This window comes from Solea solea, chromosome 9, assembly GCF_958295425.1.
Source record: "Solea solea chromosome 9, fSolSol10.1, whole genome shotgun sequence".
Classification (NCBI taxonomy): Eukaryota; Metazoa; Chordata; class Actinopteri; order Pleuronectiformes; family Soleidae; genus Solea; species Solea solea.
Window position 1 is genome coordinate 28,002,687 of NC_081142.1, and position 20,496 is coordinate 28,023,182.

At 39.3% G+C, this 20,496-nt stretch overlaps 1 protein-coding gene across 1 annotated transcript in view; it reads left to right on the plus strand.

Moving 5' to 3' along the window:
* The window catches only part of pik3r3b (phosphoinositide-3-kinase, regulatory subunit 3b (gamma)), a 201,264-nt gene that overhangs the window by 93,593 nt on the left and 87,175 nt on the right, over positions 1-20,496 (plus strand). Inside the window, exon 5 of the mRNA XM_058638360.1 lies at positions 11,604-11,735. Within this exon, the coding sequence (XP_058494343.1) occupies positions 11,604-11,735 (132 nt within the window). The remainder of the gene's footprint in view (positions 1-11,603; positions 11,736-20,496) is intronic.

Consider the following 20,496-nt stretch of genomic DNA (forward strand, 5'->3'; position numbering starts at 1 on the left):
AAGATTATCCAGTACTCACTTTCTTTTGTGCTTGATTTTCAGGTCAGAGTATAGACAATTGAATAATAGATGCACAGCATATGTGGGAAATATTTATGTTTTTATCTCTGCTCTGTGTGTGTGTGTGTGTGTGTGTCTGTTTGTGATTTAGAAAGTGTGTGATGATGATTGCATGACACACTCATACACACAGTGTCGACACAGAGTGGGCACTCTCTGTTTTGGAAATGATGAGTCATGTTGGCTCATCATGCAGCAGAGTATTCTGTGTCCTCAGTGCAAACACAACACTACACTGTGCATTGCACAACACACCTACACACACACTCAGACAAACTGCATCTCAGTCACTTTACCCACGCGGGCCAACAATCAATTATTATTGGGTTTCATTTAATTACTTGTTTGCAATAATTCTTCAAATTGTAAAGTGCAGGAGGGATTTTGAGAAGGATTTTACATCACTGCTGCCTCCATCACTGAGTTCAAAAGAGTCATTTTGTGACGTTTCAAATACTTACATACAATACACTGATTTTCTCGATGGTCTTCAGTGTGGGAAAATCAGCAGTATAGAATCTTTAGTGTCAGTCAACGATAAAACAATATTCCTAATATATTAAAGTGAAGTGGTCTTTGTGTCGCCCACTGACGACCTCATGTCCTCATACAAGCACACTTGTATAACTTCTTCCTCATCCCTCTCTCGGTTCAGATGGATGAAGTCATCCCGTCTCCTCTTCACTTCTATCGCTAAAAACCTCTCAACCAACCATTAAATAATCTTTGATTTCATTGCACTCTTCAATCTCTCCCTCTCTCATCCCTCCTCCTTTTATTCACTCATTCATCACCGTGCCCGTTCTTCCCCTCACTACCTCGCTGACAGGAGCGGCTGAGTTCAGCAAAACACAAATTAAAAGCACTCCCTTGCTTTTCCTCTCTTCCACCTCCATCCCTCCATCCTCTCCGTCTGTCCTCCCTCTCCTCCGTTAGTCGCAGCCTCGTGGCTATTGGTCGGTGGTGATGTCACCGTCTTACTCTGGCGCCCGTCAATAACCTATAAGCAGCAGACATTTTTACACTCAGCTGGGGAGTGTTATACACCAAAACACACACACACACACACACACACACACACACACTCGTTGGTCGTGAGTGAGAGGTGGAAACAGAGGCTCTGGCTGCAGAGGAACGTCAGCCTTTCTTAGTGGAGGGTATTTCATTAAATCCACGAGTGGTCATTTGTCAAATGCAGAAAGTTCCATGTCATGCAGAGGAATGGAAAAAAAACATCTTCCCTCTGCTCTGCAGCCTTTCATGCTTTTTCACTCTTATTTCACTTCTTATTTCACCTGGGAGAGTGCACACAAGCATTCGTCTCCTTAAAACGACGTCCCTGCACGGCTGGAGTGCATTCTCTCCCAGTCTCGTCTCATGTTTCATAAGCAGGGCTGTTCACCGCTCTGTCTTAGTGGATGATTCGGCAAATACATGGTCTACGAGTTATTTTTATCATAACAACAACTGTTCTATGATGTCAAAATGTTTATAAGCCAAATGTATCACTGCTTATTTTTAAATACCAAAGACTATTTTAATGACAGGTGAAACATTTCAGAACTATCTTCCAGGACTACAGATCTATATATGATGACATGAGACAAGATCTGGTCTTAGATTTGGGATATTGTCACATCATGATAAAGTATCTGTGATGACTTTCCTGGTTTTAAAGGCTGTTGCATTGATAATCACAATATCTATTATATTTAATACCAATGTTATCAATTAATTAGTATATACTGTATATATGTATATATATAATAAAGCAACAAGATTATATTAAATATGATCTGGAAAACTGGATATGGCCTCACTGTAACCACTAGACTACGGTATTACTTGAATAACTTGCCTCTGCTGTTTTTGCATGGCCTTTGTTTCGGCATGTAAAGCACGATGATGGTCTCACACGTGCTGCATTGAGTTTGTTGTGTCGCCTCCTTTAGCAGCGTGTTTTGCAGATGCGTGATCCTTCGTCTTGAATGACTTGACTTCACACGTGTCGCTGACAGTGTCTCGTTCTTGTTCTTCTGTCATCGTCTTGGATGCAGTCGTTTCGTCACGCAGCCTCTGGTAACATCTGCACTTTCTGTTGACTTCACCGCGCGTGCTACATTATTTTGTTATAGACAGATTATTACTAATCATAGACAGATTATTACTAATCTGTCTATGGTACTAGGTTAATGTCCGCCAACAGAAACTCGGCGTAGGGTCACGATTTATTACCCGTGATGTTTCACACCGTGAGGACACGTTGGTTTATAATATGAGGACATCCTCTGACATGTATGACACAAAGAATAAAAGGTAATAATAAGTGTATTTTAAGATCATACAGATCACAAACAGTAGATTAAATAAAAGTATTTACAGTGTATTGAAACAAACTGTGTGCTGTGTTTATATCCTCATTATATCGCTTATATGAGGACATAGACTAAAAATATTGAGATATTATTTGTCATCAACATGTCACCCAGCCTTACATAAATATTGATTTGATTTAAGTTGTGATAGATATTATATAAGGATTTGTTTGTAATGTTGTGTTTCAGAAACTGCTGACTCGGCACACCTGAGATTTTTGCACTCTGACCAAACTTTGACGCTTAAATGTTGGCTCTTAGAAGAACTTCCTTTCTCTCGTCAGTCTGCGTCGTGTTGAGCTTTCTTCTCCTTGCCTCTTTGTTCCGCCGCGAGCCGCGAGCGTTCACGCCTCCTCCTCCTCCTTCTCTCTGCGTTTTATTCTCTTCTTGAGCTGAAACTCAAGGACAGATGTGGAGACGGGAGAGGTGAGCAGGTTTACTAACACAAGGCATGTTATCCTCTTTCACACACACACACACACACTGCAGCAGCAAACTCCTACACACACCAACACGTGTGCAGTATTTAAGCGTGTTCAGTGTTCAGAAAGTGTAAAGCTTCAGAGGGTTGAGATTATCCTGCAGTGAACACACACACACACACACACACACACACAGGAGGATATTTGTTTTTCCTGTCATGTTCTAAGCAGAAGTGTTAGCCGCTAACTCTCACCTTATAATATACATTTGTCTGGTTTATTTTTCCACATTTATATTCCATTTTTATATCTATACTTTCACCAACTATGAGAGTAAATGCTGGTAAAATAAAAAAAAATAAAAAATTTAAATACACTAAGCATACTTGTAAATGTCCTCACTGCAGGATGATGCAAACGTCCATCATGTACATTCTATATTCTATTTTAACTCTTTTTTTTTTTTAAAAATAGTCTCAGTGTTAATATTTTTTTTATTGGTAATGCATGTTTATTATTTATTATCTGTCTTTGCTGCTGTAACAATGTAAATGTCCCCATTGTGGGACAAATGAAGGACTATTTTATCTTATCTCATCATATGAAGTCACACTCATGTGAGAGTGAATGTCTGTCTACATGTGTACCTGTCCATGGTGTGACCCTGCCCCTCATGTGGAGGCTAAAGCAGTAGAAGATGAATGGATGAATAATGAATTTACCCCCTCAGATGAGGGTTATATTGTAACATTGAGCTGGTTTTTACCTGCTTTGAGCGTTCTCATCATTTAAAGTGATGCTGCATTTGCATTATATTATGTTTGTGTGATTTTTATATTGTGGTGTATCATAACCTTCCTTTCTCTGTTATGATGACATGTCTCTTTGTCTTTTGTTTGTAATAAAGTTTGAGGATGAAAGCGGTTTAAAATCACGTCTCAGGCTGTAAAATAATCATCGTACAAAACTGTGATCACAAAATGAAAACATACTTTTGAAAGTGTTTTGATACCATTTATACTCTCTTAATAAAAAAACTTAATTGTAAACTGTATTATAAACATGTCAAATTATTATTTATTTATTTTATATTTTGTAGTATTTCTAATCATTTATAGACACAATCTGCACATGCTTATTTTATTGTTTCTAGTCCTGCAATTGTATTTCTATTTTAGTATATTTGATATGACTGATTTATTTTTAATACACTGTATTGTAGCAAGTGAAATCAGTAAAGTCAAATCTAATCGAATTTAGGCTGCATGTTTTGAGTTATGAGTGGACTCAAAATCCAACAAACAGAATTAGCAATAATAATAATAATAATAATAAAAATAATAAAAATTCTCATTGTTATTCTGCAGTCACTCCAGACGCAGATGTTCACATCACGCAGTGTCATTCGCGCCGCAGGATTATTGCTGTGCTGTTTTTGTGCATTCATGTCTATCAAAAGAGAGCTGATACACCGACTTCCTCACTGACTTTATTTCAAACCTTTTTATACGGTCTGTAGCTGATACATGTACGTTTATTTTCCTGAGTTTGGCTGTCAAATGCACTGGAAATGAGTTCTGTCCCCAAAAACACACTGGATCACTTCATAGCTTTGATTCTCCATCTTCAATCAAGACTAAATCAAAGGGAGCACACGTCTGCACGGGCAAAAACATGCAAGAAAACAAGGCCCTTACGGTCTTTTTAAACAAAGCACACAGCTGTTCCAGGCAAATATGCACACAAGTCATCAAACACCCTGCATGAGCGTAAACATGCATAAAACCAAAGTATCTGCACGTCCATTAAAAAGTACAATAAAGCTTAAAGCAGCAGTATTTCATTGACAGCACTAACAATGTCTGTAATGGTAAAGTAATGGTAAACGACGCTGCTTTAATAGAGTTTTTGCCTTTTTAAACCCATTCACACGCTGACAGCATCACCAATCACAGCAATCATTACATTATTTCTCATTTTTTGCCTGAAAAGGAAATTAATCTTGAGAAGTGCATTTTGCACGAGAATAATGAAGACATTTTAAGAACAGATATCTAACTTTGTCTTACTTTATTCATTAGCATAAAATCCCAACTGAGCAACAAGATTTGTTTTCTCATGAACAATAGTATGAACAATTCATTCATACATCCTCTTCTCATTATGTTCAATACAGAAGTGAAATTCACCATCACGGAGTAGTGTTTGTGCAAATATAAGGAATTCTAAGGTATTAAAATCAGCTTGATCAAAAAAAAGATGACTCATGTAAACTCATGCAACATCTTACATCTCAGCAGATTCACTTAAACTTGTTTTCATGTTGTGTGTACGTGTGTGTGTGGGTGTGTGTGTGTGTGTGTGTGTGGTTGATAAGCATTTTATGGGTCACATGGCTGAGTGGTGGTTAGTGTTGTTGCCTTGCAGCAAAAAGACCCACTGAAAACAACTGCTTTACAAGTGTGTGTCGTGTGTAAAACGGTGATGACTCCGCCCACGTTGAGTAGCTACTATTTATATAGTGGAAACCCAATGAAAACAATTGAGCTAAATTTCATATTCACAAAATCCTAAATGATATTACAAATGATCAGCGCTAAAGCCCAGATGTGACGAGGTGAGAGGCAGTGCTTTTTAATGGAGCTATGTCTGAACGTGGTCCTGGTTTGGACTGAGCCAAATCTTGCTTGTACAATGACTTTTGACTCCATGTGTAGCAGCTTCACTGCTCACAATCTGAACACTTGTCTTCTTTGTGTAATCAAACAAATGTTACCATTCCTGATTCAGACTCCAATATTCCTACGATCAGTGTCCATGATAGATGACTGGCTACTACATGGCTGCTTTCTCCCACTGGCTGGCGACTCCATGTCCTTGTAGAAAGCCCTGTGATTTACATCCTCATAATGCCCAGTCAGCTTGGATCTAATGGAGATACACTGAGTAAGCAAGTCCCAGACGTTTGAGACACTAATACTGGTTGATTTCTCTCTTGATAGTATATCTTACCTCAAAGATGTAAATGAATCTGTTGTTCTCGACTAATTCCACCGCTGTAACGTGTCCAACTTTCTGATTAAGTGTAATCACTATTGAATTAGCTGGAAGCATCTTTTCCATGAATCCCTGGACTGTGTCAGACTGAATGAGAGCGTTGTCTAGCGCTGGTGATCCGATGAGCCGATGATCACACAGCTTTTTATCGTGTAATAAGATTCTTAATGGAATGCTGCTGCAAGGGCGCACAGAGCACAAACACAGTAGTTTTGTGTGTGGCATCAAAATGCAGCTTTATCAGATCACCATTGTGCCATCAGTGTGTATGAACGGGACGGCCTCAGTTAAGTTCAAGTCCAGTCAAACGCAGCCTTTAGCTCAGAAGTCCTTCACTTGGGTCACTGAGCATCTTCTGCGGTGATGACCTCGCTCCACATGCTGTACCTGTACTTCAAGATATCGAGGACACGATCAGTGTTCTGTCCTTAAAGTATCGACAACGATCTGAAAACAGGCCTTGACCTGCATACGTTGACGTTTCACAATCATTTTTGTCCACACTGAAAGGACTGAAAGGTTTCCTTCACTTACAGTTGAGGTCTGACTTCTGAGTTCTGCTTCACTATAGTTTTTTTGGTGGAGAGGTGATGCAATCAGGGGGTACATGTTCATTTTCACTTCCTTTAACATAGCAAAATAGGACATTTTTACCTGCATTTTTGTGAGTCTCTGATGGAATAATGTGAATTTTTTATACTAAATCAGTTAAATTGAAGCTTTCAGAAATTAATTTTTACAAAAAACATTTTAATAGTTAATAATTGATTTTGTTTCATATTGCTGGGGACGTATCAATACTATTTTCTTTTGAAAATAGATCCTGCTGGATGTAAAAATATAGATATATCTGATCAAAGGAAAAAGTCATTAAAATCACATCTCTAAATTTCTGTATTTCTTGATATTTTCTTGTTATTTGATGATCACTGGATCCTCTGAAGAGATGTCTCTGTCAGCTGTGCACACTCAAATCTATTATGTCAGTCTGTTTCTGTATGTAAATATGTATTGTCATATAGATCCATGCTATTTAACGTTAGCATTTGGAACAAAAAATGACTTGACTTGACCTTCAAAACAGGAAATAACAACAAACATCCACCCACTTCTGACACCCAGTCTCATCCTTGTCAATCAACCACCCCCCGCAAGGCGATCCTCCTGTAAGATGCAGCAATCCAATAACTACTCATCCAGCTCCGCTCCATTCATTCATTCATTCATTCGTTCATCCATTCATCCACCCATCAATCCATCCATGTGTCAACAGATCTATAGTTAAACCTGACACCAGACACTGCCTTGATTAGCTGACGGACTAATCAAGTGTGGAGAGGGAATTGAACACACGTTTATCACCAGTGGTGAGAGAGAGAGAGAAGAACGATCGCCAAGGTTCAAGTGACTATTTCAAGCTGTTCAGACAAATCAGCCTGAACCTGTCGATGCATCACAACCCAGACACATACGTGGACTGATCATCAATTATGACTTATTGACTATATGTGACTCTGCATTTAGGTCACGTTGAGTTCATGAAGTCGCAGAGTGATTTGTGAGGAAAACGTTCAAGTGAGACAGGGGATGGAGACTTTGAGAGAATCAGAGAACGAGGGAGAGGATTGAATTGATAGGGATGTTTCACAGTTGGCTGTGGCCACTGAGCTCTACTCTGCTTTATTGCTGTAGGTGTGATTAAAAGCTGCTGCTCTGCTGACTGAGGCTGTCCTGCTCACATCACTCAAACCATCACCAGAGCCTGGCTTTAGCTCTGTTGAGTTGGGTCACACACCTGTGGTAGGCCCCCATTCAAAGGTGGTATTTACATACAGTATTTCCTAAGTGATCAATCCCAAATGGACAGTGTGTCGCATTAAAATGTCTCCTGATCCATCTTCTGTGACCCATGAGATCAAACCTTCACCTCCATGTTTGACTCTCTGCTGTGTGACTGTACAGATGTTTCTGTTGTCGGTCTGTGTGCGTGTATACTTGTCTGTTGTCATTTTTAAGGACACATTTTCAGTCAAATCTAACTGTGTGAAGACATTTTTACTTGGCCTCACAACTTGTGTTAACACTTAGTTTTAGGGTTAGAATAAGATTTAGGTTAAAGGTCAAGGTTGGGAATTTTGTTCTGATGGTTAAGGGTTAGGGAATGCATCGTGTCTACTGTATGAGTGTCTTCACCAAGAATGCTGTACAAGAATGTCTAATTATTCTCATTATTATTGTTAGAAAAGGATTCTAAGGCTGTCAGCTCTGTTCAACATTGAGGGATACATCTTCTTCTCTGTCCTTACACTATGATGACCCATCACGGGACATAAAACAGAAGGCTGGGTTCAGACTCAGATGGAGTTCACAGTACAACAGAAGAGTTTTTGTAATGTCCTTTAATATCACTTGAGACTAAATAATGCAGACAAATGCTACAAATGCTGAAGGATCTGTTTCGCCACCAACTCACCAACTACACTACTGCTTTTGTCCTGCAGGTAGCAAACATCTCTGTTTTCATCACAGATTAAAAATAGTCAAGTTTAATATTATTTTGATGGGATTCTGTGGGAAATGTGTGTCCATGCTGTGTTTATCTGATTCTTCACGGCTCAAAAGAAATCATGTGCATTTCTTAAGAACAATTGGACCATTTTGCTGTTAGCGTGGGAAAGATGGACAGTCATGTCTCAGCAAAATGCTGTTTCTGTCTCTCCTAGTACTTTTCATTTACTCATGGCAGGCAGACACATCTTCTGAATTTGAATGTACAGCCTCTGCTTTATTGAAAATTGTCATTGTCCAACACAAAGTATCTGTGCAGAGCTTCAACACTAACCTGCAAGGAATGGTTCAGATTTTTCAGATAGTGACATTAGGGAATATAATGTGTTCACTACTTTAAACAAACTTTCCTATTGTGTGTTGCCTTCTTCATCTCGTGCTCTGATATTACTGTACAAAATGATCAGTATGTTGTTATAAATGTGTTATTATGTGACTTTTGAAATCCTTCATTCTGTTTAACCCAACTGACACAAACTCACCAAAAGTGGCAGCAGTAGACCAGCAGCTCGTGTTCCTTTATTCTTTGTGGGATTTAGTGTGGGAGTGGGAGCAGTTCAGAAACATGTCCATGAAGTTCATCTCAGTCATCTTCATAAATTACACACAGCACAGAAGAGCCAGTTCATCGCCTGTCATCTTACATCTTAAGGATGGAGGACATGAGAATGTGAGGGACACATGGTTCGAAAAGAGGCGTGAAAATGCATAATCTGCATTATCATGGAGGAACCATCACTCAACAGAGGACACAGACTATCAGCCACCTACAATGTTGTCCTGATCAACTCTCACACAGAGATGAACAGGTGAACTCTTTCACCCTTTGACTCAGGGGAAATTGACGTACTGAAACTGGGTCAGTGGGTGAACGACCTGCATTGGTTCACATAACAATTCTCTTGATATGTTTCTTGGACTCCTCTATGAGTTATTGTCAAAACTGAAGAAGCCTCTTGGATGAGAAGTCAAAATGTCTCTTAACATAAACAAGTCCAGTCACCTACAGCTAAACCTCTGAAGAAGAAATGGTTTAGAAAGTCTATTTCCAGTCACAAAAGGCCGTCTGACTGACATGATAAAGTGGCAAACTTATCATTCACATATTGGAGACTATATTAAGCTGAAATAGCCTGGACAGCTCAAAGCTGAAGATGATTGAGAGGAGATTTTCTTTGGGAGGGAGCAGGATTAAAAATGAGCATATTCCAGGGTTTGGAAATAAAGAGTCAAGGTTGAGATAGTTGTGTCACGTGCAGAGGAGAGAGAGTGGTCATTTCAGTCTGATGGCAGAGGGTTAATGACATTGCACAAACAGATGCATGCCTCTAAGTAATTCCTCTGGAGAAATTCAATGGCTCATGTACAGCAGGCATTAGAACTAGCTATTGTAGGATTGCACAGTTGTTTGTACCACAATCTAATCTCACGTCATCACGACGATCGTTATTATCCCCAGCACAAATGTCACCCTAATATAAAAAATACCACCTCTCAAATGAACAGATTGCAGGCTGCTCTTCAGGAAACTCATTGTTTTGTGCTCTTGATCCCATTCCAACAGCAAATGTACTCTGTCTGGATGTTGGAGTGATCGAATCCTCCACGATAACACAGGCCTCAGCACGGTGATGTGAAGAGGTCATCTATTGATATTAATAGCCTGCTGGTTCACTGGCCTGTGGTGATTGGTTAAGTTTAGTCAGGCATTAGTTAAAGGGGCAAATCAATGGGATTTAACAGCCATTTTGACTTTAGAGGGTCCACTGCATATGGTGAAGTGGGGGGTGAGGGAGGAAGACGAGGACAGAATGAGAACAATGGAGTGTAACGGGAAAATACAAAGAAGATAGAGTGAGTGTTTTAAGAGGTAAAAGATAAATGGGTGAAAGGTCATGAAGGAAGAAGAGGAGCAGAAGGGATGAAGGATAACAGCAAAAAAAAGTGGAGAAAGTGTAAAAGAGGAAAGTTGAGGTCATGAAGAGTGTGATTTGTCCTCTGCTAATCTGCTGCTGGAGCGCTCACATAGAAACATCATGGTGGATAAATCTGTGCATTTTCAGACATCTCAGCATCTTTCATCCTTTCCCAGAAACAAGTGATTATGAGACTGGAGAGTCTGACCAATCACATCGCTGCTGATCCCATGTTTACTTTTATTCTGCATGTTTTTTTGTTGTTTTTTCCTTCACTACTCTGTGTTCTCAAGTAAGCAACATACTGACTGGACGCTTGTCAGTATTTAACTGTTCATTTGTCAGTATTTCAACTTAAATCAACGTCAAAATCAAGTCTATAATAATGATGCTGATGTTGGCATCCAGAGATACAGTAAGACTTTACAAAAAGTCACTTTAATCAGTAAGAAATGTAAAAACACGACAATCATTGTAAGTTTCCTTTAAGTTTCCAGTTTAACTGCTAACCAGGAAGCTGCAACCTTCAGCTTTGTGATTAATGACGTCATAACTCTCACTGTGAGTGTGAGTTTTAGCTGTTATATAATGTCGTCATGCCTAAACTGTAATGGTAAATGGTCTGTAGTTATATAGTGTTTTTCTAGTCTTTTTTCTATCACTCATCGTTCACAGCCGTCACAAGCAACGTGGGGTTAAGTGTCTTGCCCGAGGACACATCGGCATGTAGACTGGCGGACCTGGGAATTGAACTCACAAGTTGAAAGTCATCTTGTTCTACCACTGAGCTACTGTCACCCCTGTACCGAACAGTCCACTTCCTTCCAGTATAGGCGCTGGTCTACTTTGATGTATGGTCATTAGGACATTTTCCCCAAGTCAGGGACACACTTGCTTAATGGCTTGTTTGTTGTGGCAGTTAGAAAGTGAATATGAAGGTTATTCACTTTTCTTTAGACTTGTGAGTTGACTCTTTTGTTCCCCAACATGAAAGTCACTTCTCTCTCTCTCCGTCTCCCTCCCCCCCCCCCCCCCCCTCTCTCTCTCTGTCTCTCTCCGTCTCCCTCCCTGTCTAAGGGCCTGTGATTCAGTGTCTTCTGAAAAACCAAGCATGGTAACCCGGTCATGCTTAGAACCAAGAAACCAGCAAACATCACAACTTTAATCTCCTAAGAGCTGCTGTCTCTGTCCTTTTGTCCCCTCAGATCCAGTCTCAGTGGATCTGGACCAGTATGATGTGGTTTCTCTGACGGATGCACTCAGAAGCTTCCTGCAGGACCTGGACACTCCCATCATCCCTGCCACGGTCTACAGTGAGCTGGTCTACACTGCTCAAGGTACACTATGGTACACTATGTTGTTGTACAGGGCCAGGCCACACACACAACCATAGGCCATATAGCAAATATGGATGCACTCTATTGATCTGCTGGTTGCTGCTCAACAGGAAATAAGACTATACTGAATAGCCACCAGGGGGCAGTGTGAATGAAAGTCTATGGGAAAAGTAGTTTGTACGTATCAACAAACGTTTTACTAAAAAGATAATGGTCTCACTTGCTAATTTCATGTTTGCTGAAGTGTACAACACTTCAATGGGTAAATGATGTTCCCATTTAGAGGAAGATGGATGATAAAAAAGTGGGTGATTGACACCTGGCATCGTCCAATAGGAGCCTGAATTTATGTTAAAGTCTCTCAAAATCTAATCTGTGTAAAGAGGTTTTGTTTAGTTTGTCAGGTGAATTCCATCATAGTCTTTCAGCATCACATAAGTCATGGGATACAGAGGAAAATCATCTCTAAATCACACTTTTCATAGACTATTCACTGTTGTAGACACAGCCATGAGTGGTGTGTCTAAGCTTCTCCAACTTTAAATATTACCTTCTCCATCCAAGGATTTTGCATCTGGGGAGAGCTAGATTTCCTGTGTGTGAGGCACTTTAGTGCAGTTTCACTTCCCTATGGGGCAATTGTGGCTGTGCATCTATTGTCTTGTCACACATGACTGAATAGTTGTGACCAAGCAGATGTTTTTACATGTACTGTACCTTCAGGGGAAAGGTCTCTGTTTCATCAGCCTACGCTGCAAAAAAAGAGACTTGAAAAATAAATGCAATACAAATACTATGGATGGATTGGCTCGGGTCATCGGTCATGTTAGAAATGCTTGTTTCTCTTTGTGCTCATTTGGTGGAAGGAGTTTAGAAAGAGAACTTTCTGGAAGGTTTTAGTTGGAGTTTAGTCCATGAGTAGTACGTTGAAAAAGACGTCAGGTGACCAACGTAGACCGACTAATTCAACTCCATGAAGAGACAAAACAAGAGATCTGCATTCAGTGAAAATGATTTTGGTGGGTTTTATGTATTTAATATAACTTCTATAAGTTGTAATAGAAGTGTCATGTACTGTAGGGTTGAACTCATATTTGTCAGTAGCTCATGTCATTTTATTTATTTATTTATGTTTTCATTTATTTATTTATTTTTTTTCATTTTTTCATTTATTTTTTTTATGTTATTTAGATTGTGGAGAATTGATTTAAAGCTGCAGTGTGTGAGTTTTTTTTTTTTTTCAACTCTTTTTATTCAGATTTTACACACTTCAGGTCAGGACTCTAGCATGCACACACACACATATACCTTCATAAGAGAAAAAATATATATAAATGAATAAGTAAATTACAACAAATAATAATAATAATAATTAAAATAAAACAAAATATGTGGAAACTATTGGAAAAGATGAACAAAGTAAATAAATCAAAATGAGATCAAAAGGACAGGAGTTCGTCCCTCCTCCACATCAGAGATCAGTCAGGGTCAGGGGAGTTTTTCAGTTTCAGATTGTAAAGAACTTCTTTGATCCAGCGGTTACATGATGGAGGGCGAGAAAGTTTCCAATCAAGCAGAATCAGCCGGAGAGCCATCAACGTTGAGAAAGCCAGGACAGAGACGTGAACATCAGCCCAGAATAGCTGATACTGGGTTAGGGGAAATAGTTTGACCATCAGCTCCAACTATGGTATCGAACCTTCTCGACCAAAACACAAGAGAGTGATTCCATCTATTACAGGCGTCACTCAAACCTGGGCAGCTTTGCATTGGTGTGATGAATCCTGTGGAGGACTTTACGTTGAATCAGGCCATGATGGACACACATAGAGGAGGTATGGAGCAGTTTTAAAGCAGAGGTCCATTGCTGATCTGTGAAGAGGTTCTAAAGCAAGTGTTACAACCCTGACATGCATTTCTTTTGTTTGAGTGTCTGTCAAGTGATAAGTATCCACGGGGGCGATTAGGGAAGTGGGGAAAATTCTTTTTAACAAAGTCTCTGATTTTGAAAGAAGGAAAGAAGAAGGTGAGAGGATTTTATTTATTTGTCTATTTATATATTTAAAAAGGGACAATGCACAGGTTAGCAGAAGTTAGCAGGTAGCTCGTTTGCATCTAGTCCCTTTGGCAGGTGCTCAAAGACAAAGACAGACAGACAGAAGAAAAGGAAAAACAACAACAACAACAACAACAATAACCAGGTAGTTAGCAGGACATGTGACCTCTCATCTGCCATCAAACTCCGCCCTCTCTAGCTTTTAAAACACTCTTATTCATCTTTCATGAATCCTCCCTTGACATTCAGAGTTCTGTGCTTTGCATGGGTGGTGTGAGTGTGGACACTCGAGAGTCCAGACAGACAGACAGACAGACAGACAGACACATGGGTGGTGTGAGTGTGGACACTTGAGAGTCCAGACAGACAGACAGACAGACAGACAGACACATGGGTGGTGTGAGTGTGGACACTTGAGAGTCCAGACAGACAGACACATGGGTGGTGTGAGTGTGGACACTCGAGAATCCAGACAGACAGACAGACAGACAGACAGACAGACACATGGGTGGTGTGAGTGTGGACACTCGAGAGTCCAGACAGACAGACAGACAGACAGACAGACACATGGGTGGAAGAACACACACACACACTTCCTTGCAAACTCTTTCTAAAATATTACACGGCTGAGCTGCTCGACATGATCTCTAACTGAAAACCTCCTCAATTATGTAGTCTCTCTCTCTCTGTCTCTCTCTCTCTGTCTCTGTCTCTCTCTCTCTCTCTCTCTGTCTCTCTCTCTCTCTGTCTCTCTCTCTGTCTCTCTCTCCCTCTGTCTCTCTCTCTCTCTACCTCTGTCTCTCTCTCTCTCTCTCTCTGTCTCTCTCTCTCTCTGTCTCTCTCTCTGTCTCTCTCTCCCTCTGTCTCTCTCTCTCTCTCTCTCTCGACAGCTGTTTTTTTGGCGTTACTTATTCATGGAGTCAGGATGAAGCACTTTGAAAGTATTTTGTGGAGGTCGCGTGAGGTTAAGTCCATTGGAATTGAACTTGAGATTTGGTAAGAGGTCACTTGAAGAGCAAAGAGTGTGTTTGAAGCTTTAGCTTTAGGTACATGTTTCACCAAATATGCTTAAATTGATTAAAATGTTCTTGTTTTAAGAAAAATAATCTCCCATTTGTGTGACACAACTTTGATAACCAGTAGTAAACCCACCAAGTAAGAAGTTAGGGGCCCCCCCAAAACAGTGTTTCCATTTTTCATGTAATGGAAAATGTATATCACAAACAAAACAATAGTTTTCCACCCAGCACTACCCACTGAGTATCTACTGATACCAAAATGTATGCTGATGCATACATTTAACACCTAGACATACACATACTTAATTATTAAGTATTCACATGTTTTGATTATATTTCAATTACACTAGTTACAAAGTTTTATTGAATCTAATTCTTTAGAATCAGAATAAACTGGTGAAAACAATCAAATTTAATGAGTGAAAAATGTTTGGACATGTTTGAAATATGGCTCCAGCTGTGACACGACCATGATTCATCCAGTCAAAATGAATGAGATTGGGTTTGGACACTCACTCACTCACTCATCTTCCACTGCTTTGTCCTGCACATGATCGTCGTGTGGGGCGCTGGTGCCAGTCCCAGCTGACATAGGGTGAAAATCAATGTTACACGTTTACATAAATGTCAATTGTTTCATTCATGTTTGACTAAAAAATCAAGTTAACAACTCTAAATATATATAAATATAAAAATGGTAGAATCCAAATGGATGTAATGTAAATGTTATTATTAATAATAATAATAATAATAATAATATTAATAATTATAATAATAATAATAATAATTAATCAATAAATAAACAAGTTCCAACTTATTTTGTCTTAAAATATTACAGCTTATTTAAAGCTCAAACAGAACAATGGTTCCCAAACAGGGAACAAGATTTTCTTTTCTTATTTTAAGAGCTGCATGTCCTCTGTGGTCTGCTCTCCTTCTTGAAGAGCTTTGGTTTTGCCACTTTGTTCTAGTTTTAATTTACGTCACAGTCTGAAAGTGACTATTTACAACATTTGAGCCAAGCAATATTTGCTTAGCCCATCGCCTGATGTTTCTCTTAAAACAAGAACATTTAAATGAATTTGGAAATGTTGGCTTTTTCGTTTGTAGCGTGGGAATTATATATGCAATTGAAATGCATATTTCTCTGAGTGTAACCAGCCATTAGAAATATGACAAATATTCTATAATCTTATTATACATAATAAACAGCCTACATTTGAACGAAATGTGCTTAGTGAAGCATTTCTGTGAATGTTTTGTACCTTTTTGTTGTGAGGGGGCGCGTGTGTGTGTGTGTGTGTGTGTGATTTTAACCATATGCACTGGATCTGTGAAATGTTCCTCATAAAAAGATCATGTTTGACTGATCTATTGTTAAATCCCCGTCTTATTCGTCTCTGTGATCTGTGTCCAGTCAGTCTTACATCATCCCTGTACATGGACAGAAGTAAAGATCATATGTTCAGATTAGGAAAGTGTTTCCATAAAACACAGACCTGCCATGGGAACAACTCACACAAGATTATTACAAAGAATTGATGGGGATTTTGGAGGATGTGTGTCTTAAGAGATGCTTTTGGAAATGAAATCAGTGTAAAATACTGTTAATTTATGGGTCAAAGTCAACCTTAAATGAACCCAGTCACATTCGCTTTCACAAGCAGTCTTTGTTCTTTTATTGTTGTTGTTTATTAACTGTTATTAACTGTTGTCATGACATGGATGTAATCCTCCTCTAATCCTCCATCATCTGTGTCTGCAACATCTTCAACACAATCAGTCTTTTGGTTTCTTCTTTTCAAAGTGAAGCAACTGGGATTACTGGGATTTTGCCACATTAGCAAAATGTTCAGTTGTTCAGCTCAGTTGTTAGAGCTGGCATCACAGCGTCACAGCATCACAGCGTCACAGCATCACAGCGTCACAGCATCACAGCATCACAGCATCACAGCATCACAACATCACAGCATCACAACATCACAGCATTACAGCATCACAGCATCACAGCATCACAACATCACAGCATCACAGCATCACAGCATCACATCCAGTGTACTTCGAGTGTCGGTCCCAAGCCCGGATAAATGGGAGGATTGAATCTCTGAAATGAAGAAGCTGAAAGAGGCAAAGGAGATTTATCTGTTTCATGTCACACTCCTACCCTCCCTCGATCTCTGAGTCATTTATTTTAATAATTTAATCTGCATTCTAACCCCCCCCCCCGACACACACACACACACACACACACAAACGAAAACCGATGTGATGGTGATGACAAAGGGCAGCTGGCAGACTCTAACTGACCACTCACTGTCCATCTGGACATCAGTGACAGATAGATATTGGTTTCTAATATACATTTCGATAAAAACCCTGGAAAAAAGAGGTGTGGCTTAAAACCATGATAACAGATATATATAACTAGAATTTGTCTTTAACGTATCATTATGATGTAAAAACTGGGAAAAAAGTTCATTTCCTCCTTCGTCACTATGTTTTTCTCTTGGTAAACAGGGAACTCTACCAGGGGATTGTGGGTAATCTAATGAATTACAATACACTTATCTTAATGTCGTATGTGGTGAGTCTATTTTGCATAATAATAAAATCGAATTTTCTGCATTTTATAGACCAAACAAGTCAATCATGAAAAGTAATGATTGTTAGCTGCAGCCCCAGGTTTATGCAATTCAGTGTTGTTTTCTTTGCATATTGTTAAAGGTCATTATAAGATAATTCATGTGACTTAGCTTGGAAATCGTTCTGTTGGGAAACTCTGCTTGATCGTCTTTATGTCTCTCACACACACACACACACACACACACACTAAACCCCCACTGTCCATGTAGCCAGATATACAGACCAAGTTCCTTCTCCAGCCTTGACCTTAACTGACCAGCAGGGTCAGCCAGGGTCTGCGTGTGCGTGTGTGTGTGCGTGCGTGTGTATGCGTGTGTGTGTGCGTGCGTGCATGTGTGTGTGTGTGTGGCGGTCTGTGATCAGTTGTAGTCAGACAAAGAGAGGTCATTTTTATGACCCCCTTCAGCATGCAGCAGATTGTCAGCCATCCATCACTGCCCACCCAAGACACACACACACACACACACACATACACACAAAACTCAGTTTCCGTGACTTCAGAGGACATGACGTTGACTTCATTTCCAGGAGACTAACTCTGACCTTACCCAGAACTACTACTGGCCTGATCCTAACAATACAACATGTCTTCACCTTAAAATATAATCATTTGACTTTTTTCCCCGTAGTGTGATTGTAAAGATAACTAAGTCTCCACAAACCTGCGTAATAACACACACACACACTCACAGACACACACCCCTCACGACACTATGCAAGTCCTTCCTGAACTCTGCACAACATTTGTCCTTTGTCAGCTTCCACCTTTTAATCCTTGTCTCCGCCTTCACTCGCTTCCTCTTGTTCATTTCCAAAGTCATCGTGCAGACGATGCTGCAGAGCCTCATTCTCCCCTGCATCACCTTGCAGTCTCATGCATAGTATAGAATCGACCTGTGAGCATCTTCCTCCACTCTTATAAGTTCCTCCATCTTTCTGAAATACGTATTTACCACAGTCATCTCCATTGTTTTCTCTCCCTATCTACAGAACACCTCGTTGTCACCTCGGCTCCATTTACCAACCCATGGAAGTTTGTTCTGATCACATTATGATCACATAATAATGTATCACTTTTACATCAGACCAAGGAAACAGACTATTAGGATTGAACACATCCTGAAATATAAAAATAGCATGATTTATTTTATTTCATTCTATTTTTTTAAAAGCTCAATAGTAAATACATTACATTTCTGTAAGGACTGTGGCTTTTTTAAATTAGTTTCAGTATTTGTAAAAGTGTTTGTAAATTTGTTTTGGAAAATGTAAATTTGTTTCAAGTTTTGTAATACTGGTTTACACTTCCAGGCCACCGTAGACCTCGGCCATGAGAGACACTTCATCCATCAGCACATGAGAAGCTGTGCTGTTTATAAAACAGATATAACCCCCCGACAACACAAGTGGAGTTAAATTGATAATGAAAAGAGAAGATTATTTAGATATTTGTGTAATGAAGTGTGAGGTCTTCTCGGACCTTGATGGTCTCTGAAGCTCTGCAGCTCCTCTGGTGGTGATGCAGTTTGCTCTCTCAGTTCCTGCAGCTCTCTGTTGGCACTCTGTGATATTAGAATTGATTTGAGCACTTTAGAGGGCCAGATACACCAATACCTCATACAGACGATCAATACACATCAGCATTCTAACACCTGAATACAAAAGAGCACACACACATGCAGAGCACTGCAGTGCCCGAACCGGCATAGAATATAGTCAAATACACACACACACACACACACACACACACACACACAGAGAGCTTGTACTTTGAATATTTTCATCTGCTTCAAAGCAATTGTATTTACTTCATTGAAAATACTCTTATTTATTTAGTTTTTGAACCTCCTATGACCTTTGCATGACAGCAGCCCTTCTCTGCATTATAATTCATTATTTCATTCATTGTTATTAACTGTAAATGAACATTTTAGTCAGTGGTTAGAAATGTAATCTTTTTTTGTAAAACTCTGGAATGATTTACCCCTTTAAACTAAACCTGCTAAACCCCAGCATTTGAAATCAGATGAAAACATTTGTTTTATCATCTGTTATTGTTCTATCTCTTGGACCTTGTTGTTGACCTCGTAGTCACAATATGGCATCCAGAGGTCAGGTCGTGAGAGTTCAAATAGGCTCTTCTCACTTTTTTACATAAATATATATATATATATATATATATATATATACAGTGGAAACCAGAAGTTTACATACACTATATAAAAAGACACATATGCTTTTTTTTCTCACTGTCTGACATGAAATCAGACAATCACTTTTCCTGTTTTAGGTCCGGTAGGATTACCAAAATTATTTCTATTTGCTAAATGCCAGAATAATGAGAGAAGGATTTTTTTAGACAATTTTTTATTACTTTCTTCAAAGTCACAAGTTTACATACACTAAGATTATTATGCCTTTAAACAATTTGGGAAAGCCCAAATGAAGATTTCATGTCTTTGGAAGCTTCTGAAACACACTGCTTCTTTGTGTAACATCATGGGAAAGTCAAAAGAAATCAGCCAAGATATCAGGAAGAGAATTGTGGACTTGCACAAGTCTGTACGTTTGTAGATATATATGTATGTATGTATATATATATATATATGTATATATATATATATATATATATATATATATATATATATATATATATATATATATATATATATATATACTATATATTTACTAGGCAAAATGAAAAGGGGTCATTTTTGAAAAAGGAAAAAAAACCTTGCTGTGGGTGGTATTGGACTGATCATATATGTTGCAGGAACATGTCATTTAAATTAACCCATTGTCCACCACTTCATCCTCCACATGAGGGTCACAGGGGGCTGGAGCCAATCCCAGCTGACATAAGGCAAAAGGCGAGATACACCCTGGACAGAGATGATCAACCATTCACTCTCAAGCTCATGCACACAGTGGGAGAACATGCAAACTCCATACAGAAAGGCCCTCGGTCAGACTGGGTCATGAACTCAGGTCTTTTTCCTGTAAGGCAACAGTGCTAGCCACTACTCCACTGTGTGGCCCACCC